Consider the following 26,619-nt stretch of genomic DNA (forward strand, 5'->3'; position numbering starts at 1 on the left):
AAATATCAATGAAGCCAAAACTCAATTCATATGAAAAGATAAAAAATGACTAAATCTCTAGCTAAACTGATCAAGTAAAAAGAAGATACAAAGGGCCCTTATCAAGAATCAGAGATAACTGCTACAGATTCTAGAGACCATAAAGGAGAATAAGGGAGCAATGTACACCAACCCTACTATATTCAGCAATATAGTAGAAAATGAACAAATTCCTTCAAAGACTAAAATACTAAAACTGTATCAAGAAGAAACAGAATAGCCCTGTAATAATGAAAGAAACTAAGTTTGTAACTAAAACCTTTCCCAGTTTTACTTGTAAAATCTATGAAACACTTAAAGAAATAATATTAATTTTAAATAAATTCCTTCAGAAAAAAGAGAAAAGCATTTCCAGACTCATTATATAAAATCAACATTACCCAGATACCAAAAAACAGAAAAAGGTTTTACAAGAAAAAAGGCACATCGAAAGCCCTAATTAACAGACAACAGTCTTTAACAAATAGCAAATCCAATGTAGCAATATATAAAAGTATCATGCAACACATAGAGTATAAAGCATCATGTAGAATTTATCACAGAAATGCAAGGATTGTTTTCACTTGGGAAAATCAGTGTAATTCATCATGTTAATAGAATAAAGAAGTATCATGTGACTATTTTGATGAGTGCAGAAAAATCATTTGATAAAATACATGTATTTAATAAAAACCTCTTAGGAAAATAGGAACAGAAGGGAACATTCTCAGTTTGAAAAGAGCATCCATGAAAAAAGTCATGTTAACATCACATTATAAAGTGAATGAATGAATGGTTTTTCTCTAAGATTGGGAACAAGGAAAGGGAATCCACTCTCACCATTTCTATTCAACATTGTCCTGGAGGTCCTAGCAGTGCAATAAGGTGAGTAAAATAAATAAACAGACGTTTGAAATGAAATGGAATCAAACTTTCCTTTATTTATGAACACTTTGATTCAGTATCAGGTAGAAAATCCAAAGGACTCTACATATAAGCTTCTAGATATAATATGTAAATTTAATGTTTACAGACTGCAAGGTCAATACAAGTATTAGCAATAAAACATTGTATAACAAATATTTTAAAATGCCATTCATGATAGCATCCAAAGTGTTAAAATATTTAGGACTAATTTAAGCAAAATATATATATATATAAAACCTATACACGGAAAACTACAAAACACTGTTGAGAAAAATTATGAAAGACCCAACTCATATGGAGATATACCATGCTCATGGATTAAAAGATCTGTCATTAAGATGTCAACCAACCCCAAATTGATCTATAAATCACTGTAATCCCAATAAAAAAATCCCAGTAGACTTGTGTTTTTTTTTTATAGAAATTGACAGATTTATTCTAAAATCTGTATGGAAATGCTAAAATTAATTTGAACCACTATATGACCTGGTATCAAGACTTTCTACAAAGCTACCATAAACAAGACAGTGTGTGATGTCATAGGAGAGATACACCAATTGATGGGAAAAAAGTGTACAGGAAAAGACACACACATTACGATTGGGAAAGGGTAGGCTTTTCAGTAAAGGGTGAGGACAATTGGATTATCCAATCAAATGGTAAAAGAGAAACACTGCAGTTCACCTCAGACAAAACACAAATTTAAATCAAAATGGCTAACAGACCTAATAGAAAAAGCTAAAATCATAAAATTCTTACAAGAAAACATATGATAAAATCTTTTTGAGAAGGTTGAGGTATCCAGAAAAGTTGAAATGAATAGGTCAGCAAATCCTCCCATTGAAATAACTATATAATGGTATAAAATGGCCAAAAAGAACTATTTTAGGGCTTTGGAAACTAATGGCAAATGGCATGTTAAGAAATGTTTGGTCATTAAAAACTGAACTTTAGGTATTAACTGTTAAAAGTCCGTGTCAGTCTTGCCGGGGGCTCTCCTATGACCTATCCACCTGGTGTGGACAGTGGTACTGGCAGGGTGAGGCTGCTGTGTTCACATACATGGGAAAACACGATGACAATGAATCAAATATAGAGAATCGTAATAAAGACCAAGAAACTAGAACACAGGGAAAGATGATCAGAGAAAAAACAAACAAAGCTTCAGAGACTGGAGGGGCAACAATCACTTTTTCAACATATATGTAATGGAAGCTTTGGAAGGAGAGGGGAATCCAAGGGATAGAAAAATATTTGAAGAAATAATGGCTAACAACTTCCCCAATCAGAATCATCTACACACGAGAGCTCAGCAAATCCCAAGTAGGATAAACACAGAGTGATCCGTACTGACACATGTAAGAGTCAAAGTGTGGAAAGCAAGAGTAAGTGGGTGAGCAAACAAGCAAGTGAATGAATTTCAACAAATCTTGATATCAACTAGAGGAAAACGACTCATCATACACATGAAAACGTGACAAATCAGAAACAGTGAAGGCTAAGGGCAGCAGAATGACATACTCAGAGATGAAAGAAAAAAATCTCTTGATCAAAAGTTCTATTTCCAGCAAAACTACCCTTCAAAACTGAAGGCAAATAAAGACATTCACAGATAAAGACCAAGAGAATTCATTACAAGCAAACCTGTTTCATAAGAAATAAATACTAAAGGAAATCTTTTAGACCAAAAAGGAATTATCTTTGATTCCTTTTTGTTTCTCCCTGCATATTCAATGCATCAGCAAGCAGGGCTTATTCGCTTTATATCCAAAATAAGCCTCGAATCCATCTACTTTTTTCCATCTTCCACTGCCATCATGTAAGCAAGAGCCTTGAATTTTCATTTGGACTTCTGCATACCCTAAATGGTTTTCCTGCTTACACTCACCCCCCGAGACGAACCCATTTCCCAACAACAACCAGGATGTTTAAAAACAACTGGATCATACTATTCTTAGAACCTTTTAATTGGCTCTCCATACGCTTAGAAGGAAATCCATACTATTTGCCATGGCTAAATAAACCTTACAAAAATTTCTCCCTACCTGAACTTTTCTCATATCATTCTCTCCTTCTTCTGTAAGTTCCAGGACACTGCATTCTTTGTATTCTATAAATATCCCCAACTCATTCCTGTTTCTGAATCTTTGTACTTACTCTTCCCTCTGCCCAATACATGTCACAAGCAAATCATCACACAAGGCTGGGTTCTTATTATTCAAGTCTCCCTTCGAATGCCACTTTCTCAAAGGGGATTTTGCTAATCACCCAACCTACCCACCAGCATCACTTGCCTGCCCTACCCTACCCACCATCACTTGTCTGCTTTACCTTTCAAAAATTTTATAATAGCATTTATCACTACCTAAAGTTATAATGCTCATTTATTTGACTATTCATGTATATGTACCTTACTTAATAAATTGTAAAGTTCACAAGGATAGAAATCTTACTATCTTTTTTTTTTTAAAGATTTTATTTATTTTATTTGAGAGAGAGAATGAGAGAGAGAGAGAGAGCACATGGGGGGGGAGGGTCAGAGGGAGAAGCAGACTCCCTGCCGAGCAGGGAGCCCGATGCAGGACTCGATCCTGGGACTCCAGGATCATGACCTGAGCTGAAGGCAGTCGCTTAACCAACTGAGCCACCCAGGCACCCGAAATCTTACTATCTTATTCATCAAATATACATAACTTTAGACCTTATGCTAAAATATAAGCAATTCTGAACTTGAAAGATTTAAAAGCCTTTTTCTTATTTAATATTTAATAAATATCCTATCTTAAAAAAATTATACTAGTCTTCTGCCTCAAAAGATGAATAATCCTCCAACACTATGTCAGGTATTGAATAGAAAGCAATATGCAGTAACTACTGAGTGATAAACAATGAAACTCTTGAGAATTGGGACATCTAGGAAATCATCTGGGGATTGGGGTCAAAATCACCCCTTCATCCCCAATTACTACCTTCCTAGGTCTTAACAGCACTCTTGAATATATTTTAACAACACACTGAATTTCTTGAAGGCAAGAGAGTATGTCCTTTTTATTCTGTATCCCTATACCTAGCATTGGCAGACAGAAGGTGTTCAATAATTATTTTTCTGAAGTAAATGAAACAGCATGTTTCTTTGTAAAAGGAAGGTAACAAGACTGTGAGATCAATAAAAAAAAAAAAAAAAGAAGAAGAAGGAAGGGTAAGTGAAAGAAAAAGGTAAAAACATCCCCACAAGATCCTTATTCTGAACTATTAGGTTAGAAAAGCACAGGACAACTGATCAATTAACACTTCTCCTATAAACTACTCTTAATTATTCACATACCTAGAAGCTAATAATATCATAACATAGCAATAATTTCATAAGCTAATAACATATTACATACTATTTCAGCACCAGACACTAAAGATCTTCCCTCCCCCACAAAAAAGTTAACCTATAAGGAAGACCCAAACCTGAATAATAAGAAAGTTCTGATGTCACAAACTACTAGAGAGAGGACTAACTCTAAGAACACTTTGGGGAATCTAACAGTGCAGTCACTAAATGTTCTAGAGACTAGGGAATATTCCATTAGTAGAGATCTCATGAAAGAAGTCACTACTATTCCAGTAGCCCCAGTAGCCTCATGCTTCTACCCCCACATGTTCAAGAGAAGAGCTAAGGAACTACAAATAAAATCTAAATTTAAAATATTATTGTGGTTTTAACTCTTGAAGGCCTGCAAACCAAACATGAAAAATATATCAACAAAAACTAATCCATGAAGCATTTTAAAAAGCTCATTTAAATACATTTTTAAGAGTTCTATTAAGTACAACATAAATTAGACTATTTTTGTGGCTTTAATTCCTAAATTCTAGCAACCTAAATATGAAAAATATGCTATCGACAAAACTAACCCATCAAACATCTTAAATCTTTCCTTTAAACAAATTCTTACAGAGTTACTAGAAAAGAAAAATAAACAACTTTATTAAATGCATAAGTGATCTTTAGAAAATGCCAGTAAGTTTCAAAAACATGCAATAACCTCAGACTGTGATTTCATTATTGATGAGATATAGGAAAGTATCTAGATAGCTTATAGCTAGTTCACCCCTAGGGTTGTAATTCAAATATCAAATTTTATTCTCTAAAATTGAGATATTTAAAATAAATATTTACTCAAGAATAATATATTTTATATAGTGGTAAAAGCCTTATTATACAAAAGAACTTTAAGATTAGTTATTTTACTTACCAAAATGCAGTCCACTTTAGATTGTACAGTTTTGCTAAAAGAAAAAGAAAGTTAGGTTAATAAATATGATAAATTTATTAAATATTTGAAATAGTAAAATTCCTTTTTAAGATTAGGATCATACCCTAAAACTGCATTTTTCACAAAGCAAAACAAACATCTATTTCCCATTCACTGTACTAAATTTAGTCCTAAAGCATGATCAGAATATCTGAGTTCACTGCTACAGTCAACCTATTGTTACACTGTATCATTTTAACAGATGTTTTGAATAAACAATGAAGTTTTTAAAGATACATAAAAATGCACATATGTATTACTATACAAAGAAATAGGACACAGAGTTTATAATGAATTACAATTTTTACTGTATGCCTGCCACTCTGGAAAATGATTTGTTTGGCATTTAAAAGCCATACTGGTATAATATTATCTGTGGTTCTAAAGACTTGCTATAAAGTAGATTCTCTTCTCTTCTCCCTCCCTCTCTCTCACATACGTATATGTGTGCATACACACCCACACAGGCTAGGGAAAGGAATCCCTAGACATAAAAGGAATAATAAAGATTAACTGATATGGTAATATACTGGAAGGGGAGAATACATTTAGAAATAACCCCAAAAAGCCACTATATATCAATTTACTAAATAAGTGAATTACTGAATAAGTGAACTATTGATATATAATACAAATGAAGTCAGTATAAAATAATTTAACCATCATCTGGATTTTGTTATAACACATTAAAGTATAAATGCAATGAAATCATGTGTAAGTTCACAAAGAGTTTATATCTTAAAAGATGCTACAAACCCAATTATCTTTCATAAAATGTTCTAGAGACAAATAAATTAAAAAAATTGATTATTTGCCTCTGTATATACCTATACAGTTAATCTATAAAGTAAAAATCAAGATTTAAAACTCATTTGTATTGACTATTAATATAATCAATAACCTCAAAACTTTTCATTTGTAATTAGATTTCAAATTTCACTTTTTAAAGAACAAAGGTATAACTGAATTAAGTTCAACTGTAAAGATCAGAATGACTAAAAAGAGTAAGAAAAGTAAATGATACCTCCACTTAAGAGGAAATGAAATCCCCTTCCCACAATCCCACAGAAGACTTTTTAGAGGTTTTTAAATCTTTTGGGATCGTTTGTATAGCTTATAACTCATTAGCAGCTAAAGTGTGCTATTGTTTTCTCTTCTTAATAACTCCCACAGTTTCCCTGAGATAAGAGAGTTTTGTATTGATTAAGAATTGCTCCTAAATGATGTATTGTATGGTGACTAACATACCATAATAAAATTAAAAAAAAAAAAAAGAATTGCTCCTAAAAAGTAATGCATCAAGAATCCAACCACTATTCACCACCTTCTTCTAAACCCCCACCATTTCCTGTCTAAAGTGTTACACAGTAACCTAACTGGTCTCCCTATTTCTATCCTTAAGAACCCCCTCCTCGGGGCGCCTGGGTGGCTCAGATGGTTGAGCGTCTGCCTTCGGCTCAGGTCATGATCCCAGGGTCCTGGGATCGAGTCCCGCATCGGGCTCCCCGCTCAGCAGGGAGTCTGCTTCTCCCTCTGTCTCTCTCTCTCTCTCTCTGTCTCTGTCTTTCATGAATAAATAAAAAAAATAAAATTAAAAAAAAAAAAGAACCCCCTCCTCCCCAACCAACTCTGTGGGCTATTCTCAACAAAGTGGCCAGAGTGATTCTTCGTCCAAACCACATTAGTCCTTTGCTCCAGTCTTGACCATGGCCAACAAAGCCCTGCATAACCCAGCCTTCTGCTGTCTATCTTTCCAATCTCATCTCTTATTATTTCTCTGTTCCCCATTCATTCAGCTCCTGCCACACTAGCCTCGGTGCTAGCTCTCAAGGCAGGAGCAAGGCCTTTGTACTGGCTTCTTCTGTCAGCCTCTAAGACTCTTCTCCCATATAACTTATCTGTTCATTTTCTTCATGTCTTTGCTAGATGTTATCTTTTACAGATAGTTCTTCCCTGACTTTCCCATATAAAATATTCTGCATCACTCTATCCTTCTTGCTCAGGTTCGCTTTTCATTATTGCACTTGCCATCAGTCATTTTATATATTTTTTAGAGATTTTATTTATTTAGGAGAGTGAGTGAGAGAGAGAATGGTGGGGGGGAGCAGAAGGAGAAGCAGACTCCCTGTTGAGCAGGGAGCCTAATGCGGAACTTGATCCCAGGACGCTGGGATCATGACCTGAGCCAAAGGCAGACACTTAACTGACTGAGCCACCCAGGTGCCCATTTTATATTTTTATTAATTTATTTGTTTACTGGCTATCTTCCTTGACTAGAATTTAAACTCCATGAAAGCAGGCTCTGTCTGTTTTGCTCACTGCTGTTATTATCAACTGGCACATGTTAGGTGTTCAATAAAATCTGTTAAACAAATAAATGACAAAAACACATTCAGCCCCCCATATGAAGAAAACTCTTTGGAAAAACTGGGACCACTTAAAAAAGGGTTTTTAGAGAAACTAATATGAAATTGAAAATGTCACTATTTTTTAAACCATAGCTCTAATATACTCCTTTCCTATCAGAAACTTGCTGTGGAATATCTGAAGATGACTATGTCTTATCACAAACAACTTGGTAAATCTAAAAAGCATGTGTAAAAGACAGCCTTTGAAAGAATAAACTAAAAAAATAAAATGTGCTTCTAAGCTAGATATGAACTTTGGCAATCACTTGATCTAGCCTTTTATTTTTACTTCATACTTAACACAGGCATAATAGAAGGATATAGATTAAGTTTAAGTCCCCTTCGTTCTTCTGTCCAGTCTCATACCATATCTCACTACCTTCCCAAAGATAACTATCATTAATTTGATGTGTAAGCCTCCCAGTTGATATTTCAATACTTGTATTAGATGTACAAGTCTATAAGTAACATATACCGCTGTTCCAAGAAGCTTTTAAATGTTTATATAAATGCCTGTACATTATATATATTCTGCAATTGTCTTTTTTCATTCAACATAATTTTTGAGATCTACACTTTGATGAGGTTCGTTCATTTTAACTGCTGAAAAGTGATCCATTGGGTGAATATATCAAATTTATTCATCTATTTCTTTTTTTTATTATTCATCCATTTCTTTACTAAAAGCCAACTTTATACTTCCCAGTTTTTCTTACAAACAATGCTGCAATAAACTTTGTACATGTCTCCTGGTGTACACATGTGAAAATCTCTCAGTTATAAATTGAAAAGTTAATTTTCAGGGGCTCATGGATGTATCTTTTCAATTGCATAATATATTACCAAGTACTTCTCCCAAGCAGTTTATATCCATTTACACTTCCATCAGCTATGTGACAGCTTCTATTTTCCTATTACTTTGTACAAATATTTGCCATTTATACATGATATATAATACACATATTAAACACTATCTTAATGGATATAAATTTCTTAAATTTATTTTTCCCAATTGCTAACAATACTTTTCACCTGTTTACTGGCCATACGGATTTTCTCCTCTGTAAACTGCTGGTTCGTATTCTTTGCCCATTTTTAAGTGGAGCTGATGATTTATTAAGTTGTAGCAGTTCTTTATACACTATGGACACGAATCCTGTTACATATACTTAACTCTGTTAATTATATATTTTAATGATATCTTACTAAAGCTTAACTTTTTGATTTAGTCAAATTTATTTTTTTCCTTCATGATCTATGTTTTTTATCTTAAGACATCCTATCTAGCTAAAGTTTTAAGGACATATTTTTCATTCAAGTTAGCTTTTTCAAGTTTGATCTTTATTTGAATTAGAATTTATTCTTATGTATGGTATGGTGTGATACATATTTTCTTTCTGGTAGGCCAACTGCTCCCTATTTTATTATGCCAAGTTTTCATGTATGCTTGACTCTATTTTTGGCTTTTTTTGTTTTGTTATTAATCTATGTGTCTATCTCTGAGCCACCACTCTAAATTTACCAGTGCTTTAAAAATTAGGTCTAGTTATTTGATTACATGACCTTCCTTGACCATTTTCAGAATAGTCTTGATAATTCTTAGGCCTTAAATAATCTAGGTGAGTTTTTTGGTTTTTTCCAATTTCACAAAATTATTGTTAAGATTTATACTGAGCTGTACTGATGTTATAGATTGAAGTGGGGGAGTTGACTCATAATTTGATTTATTTTTGTCTGTCTTTAAAAATGTCTTATAATTTTCTCTATCTTTTTAAAATTATGTTTTCTAATCGGCTCTTGCTAATGTACATGCTGATATTCACAAAAACTATTAGTTTTCTATGTTGACCTTATATCCAGCAACCTTCCTGAACTTATTAGTTCTAATAGTATATAGATTCTTTTGTAGGTAACAATTTCACTTACAATTAATGAAAATATTTTTCTTCCTTTTCTGTCTTTATGCCTTTTTCTCCTCCTTTCTTATCTAATTACTTTGGCTAAAATCTCTAGTCTAAGGATGAAGAATTGCATTGATAGCAGACATCCTGTTCTGTTTCCAATTTTTGTTTCAAAGTTTTAATATGATGTAATATTCCATTTAGTGGGCATTTTATAATTTCCTACAATATTCCTGAATATTCAATGTTTTTATTGACTCGATTAAAATAAAATAATGCTTCAATATCCTGATGTCCTGCTTCAGATAATGACAAAGTAACTTCCCACATATAATAATGACACATTGTGGATAAAATATAAAAACAGGCATCAAAATTAGAGTGACCAAAAGCAGGCAGCAACTAGAGGGAAGCATCCTTAAAAGAAGGGAACTGTACTGGGTAGGATTTGTAGTTATAAGGCTATTGTCCCGGGGCACTTATCCACCCATGCAACAATGATCACTGAAGAATAAGGCAGAAATGTGCTGTCTTACCAGCTGAGGAGGCAGAGGACAAAGTTTGGGATTGCCAGAGCCACTGTAACATGAAAGATGAAATCCCAGAAAGGAAGGTGCCACAAAATTTCTTTATAAATTATGCCCAAATGTTTGGATAACCTTCCTCTGGGAAAGACTCCAAGGCCTCCAGAAAAAAGCAACAGTTGGAAAACGTGGAAAGATCTGAGTTGAGTCTCCTTGCTGCTGCCTTTTACATGAGTAATAATGTTGGAGTTTGAATCCAGGCATGTTACAGTCTACCAGGACAAAAAAAACCCAAAAAACAAAAAACCCCACAACACTCAGAGAAAAATAACTGAATCCAAAGCCTACAACAACGTATCACCCACAATGCCCCTTACACAAGCAAAATTTACCAGAAAGAAGAAACAGGAAAAAGATAAAAGTCAAGATAAAAAAGCAGCTTACAGAAACCAAATTCTGAATGATCCATATATCAGAATTAGTAGACAAAGATTTCTAAGTATTATAAATACGTCCAAGTATTTAAAGGAAAATATGGTCATAAGAAATGTATACATGGCAGAGGAGAACCTCAGCTGAGAAATGGTAGTTATGAAAAAGAACCAAATGGAAATTCTAAAACTAAAAAGTACAATGTCTAAAATGAAAATTCATTGGATTACCTTAACAGGAGATCAGATACAGCAGAAAAAGGGTCACTAAACTGGAAAATAAATCAATACATCTTATTGAATCTAAAGGAGAAAGAAAAAGATTTTGAACATAGTAAGCAGAGCTTCAGAGATCTGTAGTACAACATCAAGTCGTCTAACTATGTACAGTTGGAGAGGAGAGACGAGACAGAAAAATATCTGATAAATGACCAAAAATTTCCCCAAACTGTGTGAAAAACACGAACTTACATATCTAAGCTCATTAAATTCCAAGCAGGATTATTACAAAGAAAACCACACATGGGCACATCACAGTCAAAGAGATGAAAACACAAAGATGAAAAGCAAATTTTGAGGGCAAGTGGAGTAAAGTTAACATTATATGCACAGAAGTACTAAAGCAATTCAAGTGATAAAAGAAAATCCTTTTGACAAAGGCTGATGGAATAACTGGATATATCTATAAACAAATGAACATAACTCATCCTACAGCTAATTTTGAGTTGGATCTTAAAATTAACTATAAAAATTTATAAACTATAATGCCTACAAAAAATCACAGACTATTATGACCTGAAAATATACAAAGATGTCTTGGGATGCAATAACCATTAAAGAAAAAAATAAATTAGATTCTACCAAAATGAAAATCAACTGTATTCATCAAAAGACATCAATTAAAATAAACAAGCCACCAAACAAAAACAATATTTGCAAAACATATACCTAACAAAAGACTTATGGCTCAGAATATGTAATAAATTCCTACAAGTCAATAGTAAAGTCAATTAATAAGTAAGCAAACAACTGGAAATAGTTCACACAAAAAAAGGAATATACAAATGTCCAAGAAGCAAATGAAAAGATATTCAACATCATTAATCATCAAGGAAATAATGCAAATCAAAATTATGATATACAATTATATACTCACTAGGATGGCTAAAATTAAAAACAGAATACACCAAGTTTGGAGCAACTGCAACTGTCATACATTTCTGTTGGAAATATGAAAGGTAAAACTACTTCGGAAAAATTTAGTTAAATATAAAGCTATCTTTTATTGCGGCAATTCTACTCCTAGGTATTTATTTAAAAGAAATGAAACTGTGTATCCAAAAAACAGGCTTGAATAAAAATGTTCATAGAATCTTTAGTCATAATAGCCCCAAACTGAAAACAATCCAAATGGAAGTCAATATAAGAATGGATATATTCACAGGACTCAACAATTAAAAAAAATCTTAGCATACATAGAAACACATGGATGAATCTAGTAGGTATTATAGTGAGCCAAAGACACCACCCAGAAAAGTTCACTCTATACAGTTCCATTTATATGAAGTTGTAGCATAGACAAAATTCATCTATGGCAAAAGAAAAATTAGAAAAAGTGTACATCTTGGGATGAGGATTGGGGTTGACTTGGAAGAAGCACGTATAAACTCTAATATACTGCCCCATTTCCCCTTTTCAGGAAAGAAGAACTTTGTCCTTCAGCTGCTAGTAGTGCTTCCAGCAGGAAGACTTCAGTTGTCAGCCCACTCTGGGGATAGCCAATGCTGAAGAAAACTTCACTCCCAAGGTCCTATCTCCTTCCAGGGAAAAGCCACAGAGACTGATCAACATGAGGGTATAAAGGCCCAGCTCTTTGTTACAACTTGGGACAACTCTGATGGGTCATTCCAACTTCAGAACTCTCTAGCACTGCACCTTAACCTTCCCTCTGCTTTCTTACATTCTTTCCACAGATGTGACTCTCAAGAGCATTCCCTAGTGAAATGGTTCTTAAAATAGAATTCTTGGACTGGCATCATCTGGGACAGTTACAAATGCAGACATGTGGGCCCCACCCCACACCTACTGAATCAGAAAGCAGAAGTCCCAACCACCTGCAAAGAGCTTCCTAGCTTTTTGTGCCTCACTCTTAAATATATTCAGATAAGATAACAGAGCAATATCTTTAGGAGATAAGAATAAAAGAAGAGATAGGAGGTACTTACTCCTCTTGGCTTTCTCTCTGAGGCAATGAGTTAGTGGTTGGTGAACCTTTTAGCAAATCTTGTTAACACATTTTTTTTTAAAGATTTTATTTATTTATTTGACAGAGAGAGACACAATGAGAGAGGGAACATAAGCAGGGGAAGTGGGAGAGGGAGAAACAGGGTTCCCGCTGAGCAGAGAGCCCGATGTGGGGCTTGATCCCAGGACCCTGGGATCATGACCTGAGCCAAAGGCAGACACTTAACAACTGAGCCACCCAGGCGCCCCTGTTAACACCTTTCCGAACTCATTAAACTATAAGCCTCTAAGACTTTGATCAAAAATTAAAAAATTAAATATATAAAAATTTAAATTAAAATAAATCATGAACTTAATCAAACAAGAAATGGCATTATCTATGGATATATTTGGAATTAACTTATAATTACTTTTTTCAACATTACTCTGACTACTTAAGTTTAAGAAAATTTTTCAGCAGCAGGAAAATATACATAAAAATACCTTCACTGGGGTGCCTGGCTGGCTCAGTCGGTTAAGCATCTGCCTTCAGCTCAGGTCATGAACCCAGGGTCCTGGGATCGAGCCTGCATCGGGCTCCCTGCTCAGTGGGGACCCTGCTTCTCCCTCTCCCTCTGCTGCTCCCCCTACTTGTACACTCTATCAAATAAATAAATAAAGCCTTTAAAAAAAATACATTCACCACTCTAACAATGAACCACTGATGCACATTTGAGCATTTTAAAAGAAGATAGTATTTTACTTAACATTTCATTGTTTAAATATTTTTCATTTTTATTTTTGAATAAAACTTTTATTAATTTTATCTGCAAATAACTTATGTTCAAATAATATGTTTAATGTGAGTATTTTCCCATGTTTTTTTGACATTTTCTAAATTGTTGATAATTTATTATATTTCAAATCCATTGAACTTCTGGTCTCACAGGTTTTTAATAAAATTGTTTTATAAACATTTTAATTAAATAGTATCAATCTGGCATTTGATATTAGACAAAAATAACAATATATCAGTATCATAATTTTGCTGTGGTATTTTAACTACTAAGGCTATGGAACACGCTAATCATTCATCTTCCATTTCTTTCAGTTCAGGCTTTGCATGTCAAGTCAGATCAACACAATGTTAAGAAGTAAAAATCTTAATCCTGGACCTATGGAGTAGGGAAAAGAGGGAAACACAGCAGCAAGGAGAGTTTATACTAATTTAATGAAGAGAGATACAGTTTGAGAAAGCATATTTTGTTTTCCCTAAATCGAATTACAGTGAAGCTGGGGAAAACTTTCTTACCTAGTGGGGTTATACAAAAGAGACAGTAATTTTAGGAAGTATTAAAAAAACAAACAAACAAAACAGTCTAAGCCCTCTTTACCTCAAAGAAAACACTTCACAAAAATAACCATGTAATATTCCCCTTTCTTCAGAGTTCAATATGATACAATAAATAAATTAGTAGTCATGGGCCAAACATACATAGAAATAATACATTGTAAGTAACAGAATACTTCAAAGAATAGAGACTGCTTGCTACAAATATTTCAGAAACTCTGTTTGTCCAGTTTCCACAAATTGTTTATAAACTATGTATTACTGATAATATCATTCTAAGATACTCCCACTCATCTCTCCAATAACAGGTTTGGCCTCCATCCAAAAGTTCAATACTATTTCTACATTTATTTAGAGTCTCCAAGTCTGAATTCAGAGTGACTCACAATTCCTATATACTTGATTCAAAATTCCTGTGTTGCAGAAATTGTGATCTATGAATACCAGATATTAGACTTCACCCATGAAAAATCTCAAGTAGGAGAGGTACAGTGTAATATATCAACTGTAAGAAGCTCTTACATTCTATCTAGACTTGCCAGGACAAGTCAAACTCTTTGCTTCCTCTTCCTATAAAATAATTAATTCTGTTAAAAGTATATTGACTTCAGATCCTTTTTGTGGATTATGACTTAGCTTACAGTCCATCAAAGTAAAAGATATTTTTACCTTATACTTTTCTATAATGAATATGAAGCATTTACTTGTAGTTTGCTCAAATGAGAACAAAATTTTTAAAAATTTATGTTTTTATTTTTTTGTAAAGATTTTATTTATTTATTTGACAGAGAGAGACAGCGAGAGAGGGAACACAAGCAGGGGGAGTGGGAGAGGGAGAAGCAGGCTTCCCGCTGAGCAGGGTGCTTGATCCCAGGACCCTGGGATCATGACCTGAGCCGAAGGCAGACGCTTAACTGACTGAGCCACCCAGGCGCCCCCAACGTGGGGCTTGATCCCAGGACCCTGGGATCATGACCTGAGCCGAAGGCAGACGCTTAACTGACTGAGCCACCCAGGCGCCCCCAAAATTTTACGTTTCTAAAAATAACTATAGTAGTAGTGGCTAATTCTATAAAAGTTGAAAGATAAAATATATACATATAAAAAGCAAACTACCCTTAATCCCATCACCCAGAAATATTTATTTATATGACTTTTTTTAAAAAATATTTTATTTATTTTAGAGAGAAAGAATGAGCAGGGGGGAGCAGCAGAGGCAGAAGCAGACTCCCTGCTGAGCAGGGAGCCTGATGTGGGACTCCATCCCAGGACCCTGGGATCATGACCTGAGCCAAACGCAGACACTTAATGGACTGAGCCACCCAGGCGCCCTCTTACTATGTCTTCTTAAAAATAACTGGTATCTGAAAAAAAAAAAAATAACTGGTATCTGGTGGTGAGGATGTGGAGAAACTGGAACCGCTGTCTGCTACTAACAACAAAAAAAAGAATGTAAGATGGTGTCGCTGCTGCAGAAAACAGTTTGGTGTTTCTTCAAAAAACAGAATTATCACATGACCCAGAAATTCTATTCCTAGTTATATACCCAAAGAAATGAAAACAGAAATGAAACAAAAATGTGCACATAAATATTCACAGATGCACTATCCTTAAGAATCAAAAGGTGGAAACAACCCAAATGTCCATCAATGGATGAATCAACAAAATGTGGTACATCCATATAATGGAATATCATTCAGTCACACAAAAAAAATGATCCATACTTAAACCAGTAAAAATCTGTTTAGAGAAGGCAGACATAAAAGGTCATGTATTGTATAATTTCATGTATCTGAAACATCCAGAGTAGCTGCATGCAACTAGAAAGCTGACTGGTGGCTGCCAGGAGCTGAGGGGACAGGAAATTGGGGAGTGACTGCTTAAAGCATATGGGGCTTCACTGTGGGATGATGAAATATTTTGGAACTAGACAGAGGTGATGGTTACACAACATTATAAATGTATTAAATGTCATTCAATTGTGAGCTTTAAGTGGTTAATTGTTATGTAAATTTTACCTTAATAAAAAAACAACCTATGATCATAAAACTGAGAAAAATTCATTTTGATACTACAATACCTAATCAACAAAGTACCAATTATGTTTATATTTATACACCAAAATGCTTTTGTTTTGAATCATTTACATTTTACAGTCTTTAAGATTTTATGTACGTATATATGTAGGTATGTAGGTATGTATTTATAGAGCGTGAGTGGGCGGAAGGAGCAGAGGGAGAGAGAGAATGTCCAGCAGACTTCACACTGAGCTCAGAGCCCTACACAGGGATAAATCCTATGACCCCGAGTTCATGATCCAAGCTGAAATCAAGAGTCGAAGGCCCAACCAACTGGGCTTCCCAGGCACCCCCACTTTACAGTCTTTAATTAAGCACATAAAACTGTACTATTTTATTGCCCAATGAACATTTTGTGAAATTCAGATCAAAGTGTATCATTTACAAATCTTTTGTCTTTCTTCTGATCTATACCTTTTTGCACAGTTCTTGAAAACAACATAATCATCTCTCTTTTTTTTTAAGATTTTACTTGAGAGAGAGAGTGTGTGTGTGAGCAAGAGGAGGGGCAGAGTGAGAAGGAGAGATGTCAAGCTGATTCTACGCTGAGCGCGTAGCCCGACAGGGAGCTCGATCTCACATCCCTGAGATCATGACATGAGCTGAAACCAAGAGTTGGAGGCTTAACCAACTGAGCCACCCAGACATCCCCTTTATCCCATGTTTTCTTTTTTAAATTAATTAATTAATTAATTAATTTTTGATGTAGTGTTCCATCTTTTAACTTTGAAAGTGGCCTAAGGCTGGAATGGGCCAGTGAGATTAAGGAGAGGGTTTCCACTCAACGTTTTCTATACTTATTCTTTCTTCTTCAGCTTTCTGCTCTTGTTCCTTCCAGGCCTGCTCTTCAGCAATTTTTAAAGTTTTTCTAGTTCCCTCAAGAAGAGCTGCAGTATCATCATTTACTCTCCTCTTCAAACTTTCCATCTTCTTCCTCTGTTAGAGGCTCATCTGCATCAAGGTTGGCAGGAGGAATCTGGTTTAACCAAGGCTTCTTTGACACTGAAGAAGATGTTGTATGTTCTCCTGTTGGGTGATTTCTTTTTATCTCTTGCTGTAGCTCTCTCCTTTCCAGCTCTGTCCTGAAATCGTGATTCCAAACTTCTTCGTCAGCCTCCTGAATAGTTCATCTATATTTTATCTTTGTGTGAGAAGGTCTCGACTTGAATATTGCTTTAAGAGGTGGCTCAAATAACCTTCTCTTTTTCCTCTCCCACCTCTCACAGATTCAGAAGTTGGTCTAGCTGCTGTTGTCATCTTTTCTGGCTGAGGTCTGATACAGTAGCCTTCAGAAATCATACAGACACCATTATGACTCTTCCCCAAAATGCTTTAAAAATAGTCATTGTTCAGAGTTCTTGCCTGATCTTATGAACCTTTGGGGATCTGCTTTAAAAGTAATTTAGCTTGTAGACCAACACTTCTCAATGGGACACTGGTTTTTACAGGCATCTTTCTTTACTGTACAGTTTGTCCTGTGCTTTATAGAATGTTAGGGTATTCCTGGATGCTGCCCACTAAATGTCAGTAGACATTCTGACAACCAAAACTGCTCCACGTATTATCACATGTCTCTAGTTGAGAGCTACTACTCGAGTGTAGAGAAAAAAGTTGCTGACTCACATATAAGAAGTTCCCCAATATACTCAATACAATGCTCTACAAACGAGTTATTTCAAAAGTTCAAACTTTGTTAGGTATGAAAAGTGAACTTTTTGAAAAACACAAAATATTTTAAGCATTTGCTAATTTTATCAAAAAACTCATTTTCTTGTTCAGAAAATTAAAACTAATTTGTTTTTTTAAAGATTTATTTTAGAGAGAGAGAGTGCACACACGTGCACAAGCAAGTCGGGGAGAGTCAGGGGGAGAGAGAATCCTGAAGCAGACTTCCTGCTGAGCACAGAGCCTGATGTGTCAATCCCAGGACCCCGATATCATGACCTGAGCAGAAATCAAGAGTCAGATACTTAACCAACTGAGCCACCCAGGAACCCCAAAACTACTTTCAACTAGAAGAATTAGAGTTACCAGATAACTTTTGCCTACTATTTAATTATTGGTATTATTGTTTTCCACTTCTTAGTGACATTATTGCAGTGACTGAGTTAGTATTTTGTCTATTATTTTTTGAGATTACCAAGTTATAAGTATACAGTAAAGTTATAAAGAATACTGTAACACACATGTTCCTGCCAGTGACTTTGAACTAATCTGACTATTTTTCTATCTTTTTTCCCTTAAGGAAGAAAACTTCATGGATAAAACTGAAGCACCTCTGGGCTCTTCTCCAATTTCACTTCACCATTCCTTTGTTGGTGGTGACCACTATCTAGAACTTGTTGGTTACCATTCTTATGAATGCTTATATTTTTACCACAAATATTCAGTAGAGTAGTTCCCCCTTACCTGTGGTTTCACTTCCCACGGTTTCAGTTACCCAAAGTCAATCATGGTCCAGAAGCAGGTGATCTTCTTTCTGATGTATAATGTATAGTCAGAAGATCACCCATAGCCTAGCTCTGCATCATTCGCTGCACTTCATCTCATCATATATGCATTTTATCACCCTCACATCACCACAAGAAGAGTGAGTACAGTCAGATGTTTAGAGAGAGCGTATTCACCTAAACTTCTGTTTTAGTATATTGTTATAATTGTTCTATTTTATTAGTTTGTTGTTAATCTCTTACTGTACCTAATTTATATGTTAAACTTTATCACAGGTATGCATGACTGTATGTATAAGAAAAAACATAGGTACTATCCATGGTTTCAGGCATCCACTCGGGTCCCTGTTGGATAAGGAGGGGGGGAAACTAATGTATGTCACTAAACAACATGAAGCAGTTTTGTTTATCAACATGGAGTTATGATGCATGTATTATTCTACCTTTTCTCCCCCCTTTTACCTACTAGGCTTTAGTGTGTCTATTTTTATTCATTCTAGTTTATCCATTTTAACTGTTACTAGTGTTATGGGTTGAATTATGTACCAATCCTCAGTACCTCACAATGTGAACTTATTTGGGGACAGGGTCTTCTAGAGGCAATCAAGTTAAAATCAGTCATGGGGGTAGGCTCTAATCCAATACGAAAGCTGTGCTAATAAAATGGGAAAATGCAGACACAGAGACATACAAGGAAAGAAGATGATGTGAAGAGACATAAGAAGGCCGTCTGCAAGCCAAGGAAAGCAACCTGGAAGATCCTTCCCTCATACCCCTCAGAAGGAATCAACCCTGGTAACACCTTGATCTTGGGACTTCTGGCCTCCAGAACTGTGAGAAAATAAATTCCTGTTGTTTAAGTCACCTACTCTTGTGGTAGTTTGTTACAGCAGCCCTAGAAAATACACATAGTATCCCATTGTCTGAACATACTACTTTTTCTTTATACATTCTTCCACTGAAAGACACCTATGGTGTTTCTAGCTCTATACTGTAACACACAATGTTGCAACAAACATTTGGCATACAGATCTTGCTATGCACATTGCAACACTTTCTCTCAGACACATACACAAACATACAGACACAAATCTTGCAGGGGAATTCTGGTATGTTGCTCTTCAACTTTCTAATTATTGCTAAATTGCCCTTCAAAGTATACTCTATCAGCTGTGTATGAGAATAATTTCTTTACCCTACCCAAAATCTGGTAATGACAGACTTTTGCCAATGTAATGTGTGTGAAATTATTGCAGTTTTAATATGCATTACTCTATTAACGGAGTTTAACATCCTTACCATGTTTATTAACCAACGAAGGCTTCTTATATGTACTGCCTACTCATATCCTTTACCCATTTTTTTACTTTGTTGTTTACTATTATTATTCTTATAATGAGTCCTCTTTATACTCTGATACTAATCCTCTGCCAATTATTTGAATTACAAATATTTTCTCCCCATCTGCACTTGTTTTTCTTTTTGTGGTGTTGTTTACAGAAAGCTTTTATTTTAATGTATTCAAATTTATTAGTATTTTCCTTCATGAAAGTGCTTTTGGTGTCTTGTTTTTAAAAAATTTTCCTTATCATGAGGTCACAAAGAGATTTATTTTCAGGGTGCCTGGATGGCTCAGTCGGTTAAGCATCTGACTCTTAGCTCAGGTCTCGATCTCAGGGTCGTTGAGTTCAACTCCAGTGTTGGGCTCCATGTTCGGAGCAGAGCCTACTTAAAAAAAAGAAAAGAGGGAGAGATTTATTTTCTCATAAATGTTTGCTTCTCACATTTGGTGTTTGAGTTTCCTTGGATTCTGTGTGTGATATATGCATGTTTTTCATACAGATAACTAAAGGTCCAGTGGTTCACCCTTGTAGAGAAGGCTGGTGTCTTGTTTATGTGTTTCCTAAGTCTAGCACTTCTCCTGGTACACATTAGGCAATGCATGCTCAATAAAATGACGGATGGAGGGAAGAGAAGGGAGAGAAAGAAAGGCGAGGCAGGGATAGCAGTGTGGGAATGAGTATTCAGATCATGGTTCTTGGTGCAAACTTAAGTATCAGAACCATACAAGACAAAGGGTATTAAAAACAGACTCAGGGGCTGGGCTGCAGGAAAATGGGCTTTCCAGAACTCCAGAATGCTGGAGGCAAAGATATTGATCATGTAACTCAGTAACCACTCTGCTTTCTGTCTCCCAGGATAAGAATATGGCCTTGCTGGTGCTGAATTCGTTTAAAATCCAGAAAACTATGATGCTTTATAACTATCACTTGATTATTATGTTAAGTCTTTGTAGAATTTTAATGAAAGCCGAGGTATAAAGGGCGAAGATATACCATACATTTGATACAGCAACTCTAGGTAAACTTTTCCTAAAGGTCAGATAGCTGTACACACACAAGAAACCCCAGAGAGATCGAAAAAAATGTTTAAAAGATACGCTGCATTTACTATTACTCAGAATAGTTATTTGACTTCTGTATCCTTAACTACATAATCCAGGAACATACAACCGGTATATGTCAGTCTCTTCCCAATAATGCCTAACCTTAAGGTCAAATGGAGGGGTAAGGGAGGGCACAATGGAAATAAGGAGAAAGAAGAATGGGACCTACAATGACTTCTGCTTCGGTGACCCTCAACAGAAAAATAGCTCCCTAGCGCAAGACTATGATATCTAGCACAGTATAGCTGAGGAAATACATTCCATAAGAGTGAAAGGGTAAGGCTTAGCCTCTTGATGAATGTACACAAAACCACCTATGAAGTATTCTTGCCAAAATATTAAACCATGTCTATGGAACCATATTTACATCTACCTACCAACACATAGGAGAGTAGAGATGAGAAATATGCTAAAAAGCAGCATGAGAATGAAATCAGCAAAACCCAGACCATGGGAAACTCCAGAGGACAAATGATAGTTTCTTCAACAGAAAAAAAAAAACTACAAGAAAAATTTTAAAAGAAGACCTGTAGATTAAGAGACAACCAATAGCAAAATTAGGATACCGATCAAAACAAATTACAAAGGAAAAAAATGAGACATGAAAATGAGAGGAACTGTATGCTTGCAGATATTATGGAATTACTATTACTTTTCTTGGTGGCTTAATCACACAGTTGCATTTATTTGCAGATGATATGATGTCCAGGATTCTCTTCAAAATAATCAATGGAGATTTTACACACACACACACACACACACACACACACACACACACACACACAATTTAGCTATGAGACTAGTTGTTGAAGCTATACAATAAGGACATGAGGGTTCACTGTATTTTCTCTGTCTGTATACAACTGAAATTTTTCAAAATAAAAAGTTTTAAAAAGGAGAGTGCTTAGCAGCTCCTTTCCAAAAGAAAAGCACATCATCAACCACGTAGGTCCTACAACTCAGAGACTAGTTTAAGACCTAAAAATCTTCTGGGGCGCGTGCGTGGCTCACTGGTTAAACGTCTGCCTTTGGCTCAGGTCATGATCCCAGAGTCCTGGGATCAAGCCCCTGCATCGGGCCCCCTGTTCAGCGGGAGGCCTGCTTCTCCCTCTCCCACTCCTCCTGCTTGTATTCCCTCCCTTGCTGTCTCTCTCTCTGTCAGATAAATAAATAAAATCTTTAAAAAAAAAGACCTAAAAATCTTCTGATGTTGATTCAAACTAGGCAGGACTTATACTCTATAAAATACACAGAAAACTAAGAATCACAGATTCATCCACTATATCCAGTGCCTATTGAGTTATTTACAATGTTTCCTTGGGACGCCTGGGTGGCTCAGTCAGTTAAGCGTCTGCCTTCGGCTCAGGTCATGATCCCAGGGTGCTGGGATCGAGTCCCACATCGGGCTCCTTGCTTGGCAGAGAGCCTACTTCTCCCTCTACCTGCTCTGCCTGCTGCTCCCCCTGCTTGTGCTCTCTCTCTCTCTCTGACAAAAAATAAATAAATAAAAAAAATCTTAAAAAAAAAAAAAAAACAATGTTTCCTAAACAGCCATTCAGTGATACAGAGTATGTTACTAGTATTTGAAAGTTTATACGATGATTCATTTTAGTAAAGTTATTTTCCTTGTTTTGCTATTCTCCACATATAGACATCTTTTATTACTGATTGCTGGTTATCCCAAATGCTGAATTTTACTATTAAAATTTGCTCTAAAAGGACTGAAAAATCTGTACTTTGGGGAGGCAGGGTACTGAACAAATTGCATGATTTTCTTTAGTCTCATCAATCTGTGTACTTGCCCTTTTTTTTCAATGCACAGATTTTCAGATTTATAATAAAAGTTCAAAGTAGTCAAATGATAGTAAAGCATTTGTTCATGTAATACAACCTTTTAAAAGAAACCATTCAAATAAATTTATCCAGTAAGAAACACCTCGGTATATGTAGCAGGAAAAAAACATGGTTTATGAAAGAAAGAATTCCAATTCTGCCACTACTAGCTATATGCCCTTTACTTAGATGAACTCTTTTTTTCTTGAAGTATAGGACACCTCCTCTAAAGTTTTTTGTGAAGATTAAACAAGATGATCTATATAAAAGTCATACTGCAGTAATGCACAGGTAACAGATTTTTTTTTTAAGATTTTATTTATTTATTTGAGAGAGAGTATGAGAGGGGAATGAGGGACAGAGAGAGAAGCAGACTTCCCGACGAGCAGGGAGCCCAACGTGGATTTGATCCTGGGACTCCAGGATCATGACCTCAGCTGAAGGCAGACGCTTAACCAACTGAGCCACCCAGGCACCCCAGGTAACAAATTCTTAGTAAGTATTAAATGAAAGTAAATCTAGTCTAACCTTTTCATTTACAGTAAGAAAATGGAGAATCAAAAGGTTAAATGACTTGTGCAAAGTTACACACTGATTTTTATTTGGCCACATTATCTAATAAAAATGCTCTTATTATACCAGATAATCACACCTCTATTCTACACTGGGATTTTAATGAAGAATAACAACTGTGTCCCAGTCTCATCATTTTGGAACTTCCTTCTCCAAAAAAACATGAAGTATTGCCGGTTACGTGAGCTGGATGAAGGTTTTTGGCTAGCTCCCAAGACATACACTTTTTGCTGGGCTTCAATGCCCTCTAGTGCTGATCTGTAGAGACAGCCTCTGGTTCCAAATACAGGCAAATTTACTTGGTCTATACACCACATAACAATGCCCATGAAAATAATGAAATGAAACATGAGGCACTGAGACCCACCTATAAGGATGGCTCTGTTTTCCTTGGAAGAGGAAATTTTGAAGAGGTTTTACTTTCTTTTCAAAGTTTCAAAATGCTTTTTACACTTTCTGTTCTTGTTTGAATTTGTATAATAAACACATAAAGCTTTAAAAAACAAACTAAAACACGAGGCAGGACAGAATCATGTGGATAACCAGTGAGAATCACTGTTCTTCCCCTACTGCAGAGCTTCAAAAAGACTGATACAGCCATGCAGTTTAGTATCTTCTTATATTACATTATGAGAAAGCTAGGTCAGAAACAAGGCAGATCATTAAAATGAAAAACACGTGGGGATAAACTTAAGTGCCCTCATTTTCTTTGGATGTATCTTAGATGTCACCAATAGGTGACGTGTGTGTAAGTCTTTTTATTATTTTTTTTAGAGAGAGAGCGCAAGCTTGGGGGTTTGGGGAGGGGCAGAGAGAGAGGGAGACAGAGAATCTTAAGCAGGCTCCATGCCCAGTGCGGAGCCCAATGTGGGTCTCAATCCCATGACCCTGAGATCACGACCTGAGCCAAAACCAAGAGTCAGATGCTTAACTGACTGAGTCACCCAGGTGCCCTTGTAAGTCTTTTTAAACTGAAAAGCATTAAGCCAATCTATTATTATCAGATACTTATTAGATTCTTAACTGAGATCCTAAAACAAGGAAACCAAAGTGGGAATGGCTGTAGAAGACCAAAGTTAAAATGAGATTTCTTCTAAGATGGCAGACTCAGGCAATGATGCTCAATACGCAGATCAGAAATTATATTAATGTCTTATATAAACTGTTACAAGAATATTTCTTAAAACTGTAGTTGAAATGACTCTTGCACATACTGCCTTCACTCTTGAGACACAATTTATAACTCTTTTCCAGATTTTATTAGGGTAGCAAAGGGTTCAGTATCCCAATATCTGTTCCAAAAAATGTAACCACCATGTTCAATGTCCTTGTCCTCCATTTAACCCCAAGAATCACAGAACCTTTTGTCATCATGAAAAGGCAAAAAACATGAAAACTAATTTGATAGTTGTTACTAAAATTCTCCCCCCAAAAGCACTGAAAGAACCCAAAGTGGAGAGCCTGATCTAAAAATGTTGCTCCAATATATAAAGCAGAAGGCTATCTAAGGAGATCAAAGAAAACTCAATTTTCAAACAATGGTTTAGAGAGGAAGATACCAAGATGGATACATTTTAAAGGTAGAATAGTTATCAATGGAAATAGGCAAGATAAATTATTAATGATATAGTTAGAAAGATTTAGATTTTTCACCTTTCTCTATGTGCCTAAAGCACAATTCCATGTAGTAGGTCTGGTAGTGATCTCTTAGGATACTTCAAAGAGACTTATGAAATGAAGGATCATGAGATCTTAGGCCAAAAGTTTCCAAAACAAAAACAAATTCTTTCCTGGGCCAGAAAGCTTTATAAAAACTTAAATAATGAGTTTCAGTCTCTGACACATGTCAGCTCATGGGGAGTATGTCTGTCCAAAAGAAATATAATACAGGCCACATAAGTAATCTTAAATTATCTAGTAGTCACATTAAGTAGTAAAAAAAAATGATGAAATTAATTTTAATAAAATATTTTATTAATACATCAAAATATTACCACTTCACAATATTACCTACTTCAATATATAATCAATATAAAAATAACTGAAATATTTTAGATCATTTTTTTCATATTAAGTCTTTGCAATCCAGTATGTAATTAATACTTAACACATTTCAGTATGATTTAGCCCCATTTCAAGTGCTCAACAGCCACACGTAGCTAGTGGCTACCGTACTGGGCAGCGTAGGTCTATGGCACAGTACATCTCATGGGCTATATTTAAAGGAATGTAAGAAAAATTTGATGACTCCTTCAGAGGTGAGGATGCAGAGACAAAACAGGTTGTTACTCTTTAATTATGGGGCTTTCTCATTAAAAAGTATGTATAAAAATGCAAATTTCTTAGACTGCCTTCAATCACGATACATGCAGAATAATTCCTTTCTAGATTTTATTAGAGCAGTAATCAGTATCCCAGTATCTGTCCTCCAAAAAAGGAAGTGATTGATTCAATACCCAACTGCCCTTAAAACCAAGAATCACAGCCACAGATGATAAAGCATTTATATTTTACAATCAGTAACGCAACACAGGCAGAAGACAGGTGTCCAAGTGTCAAGTATAAAAGGAGTACAAAAATGTTAGAAGCCAGCCTTATAACCACCTGGAAAAGAGAACTGCAAGGTGACTATACGCTAGTGACATATTACCAATATTCTAGGGTTGTATTTTGTGAGGACTGTTCCTCCCAATATGAATAGGTACCCCGTGGAAAAAGTGGCCAATATGCAAGTCAACTTAGGAATTGCTGAATTAAACAATATTAAACATATTCTACATTCCTCCAACCCCATAATACCTGACTGTTCAAGGATCTTAATATGCCAATTAGTAGTGTCCATTTGAGAGGGGTTTAAAGAGAGGGCTGGAATAACAGCATCTCCCAACTAATTTGGTGAAGAAACTTTATTTTCATGGATTGTGAGGAACAAGTATCCCAAATGGGAAAATGATGATCTAGAAGCACAGGTAACACTCCTTCCACAAGCCCGAGGAGAATCAATGGTACCCAGGCTACTGGTAAGGTCTAAGCTGGCTCTGAGGGTCTAGTTCCTGACAATATTCTAATGGAAGCTCTGAGGACTAAATTATCAGGAAAACCATTTTTTATTTGGTCAAGTAAAAAAGGCAATGATCTATATTATTCTATCT

The 26,619-nt window shown here is 35.4% G+C and overlaps 1 protein-coding gene and 1 pseudogene across 4 annotated transcripts in view; both read right to left on the minus strand.

The window, feature by feature from the left end:
- The window catches only part of RFX7 (regulatory factor X7), a 137,314-nt gene that overhangs the window by 74,837 nt on the left and 35,858 nt on the right, over positions 1–26,619 (minus strand). For all 4 annotated transcript variants that reach the window (XM_073877052.1, XM_073877053.1, XM_073877051.1 and 1 more), the window contains one exon: positions 5,190–5,223. In XM_073877052.1, the coding sequence (XP_073733153.1) occupies positions 5,190–5,223 (34 nt within the window). The remainder of the gene's footprint in view (positions 1–5,189; positions 5,224–26,619) is intronic.
- Positions 16,666–26,619, minus strand: part of LOC112832860 (spliceosome-associated protein CWC15 homolog pseudogene) — a 36,671-nt pseudogene continuing 26,717 nt past the window's right edge.

This window comes from Callorhinus ursinus, unplaced genomic scaffold (genome assembly GCF_003265705.2).
Source record: "Callorhinus ursinus isolate GAN/ISIS: 27379988/994484 unplaced genomic scaffold, GSC_fseal_2.0 scaffold25, whole genome shotgun sequence".
NCBI lineage: Eukaryota > Metazoa > Chordata > Mammalia > Carnivora > Otariidae > Callorhinus > Callorhinus ursinus.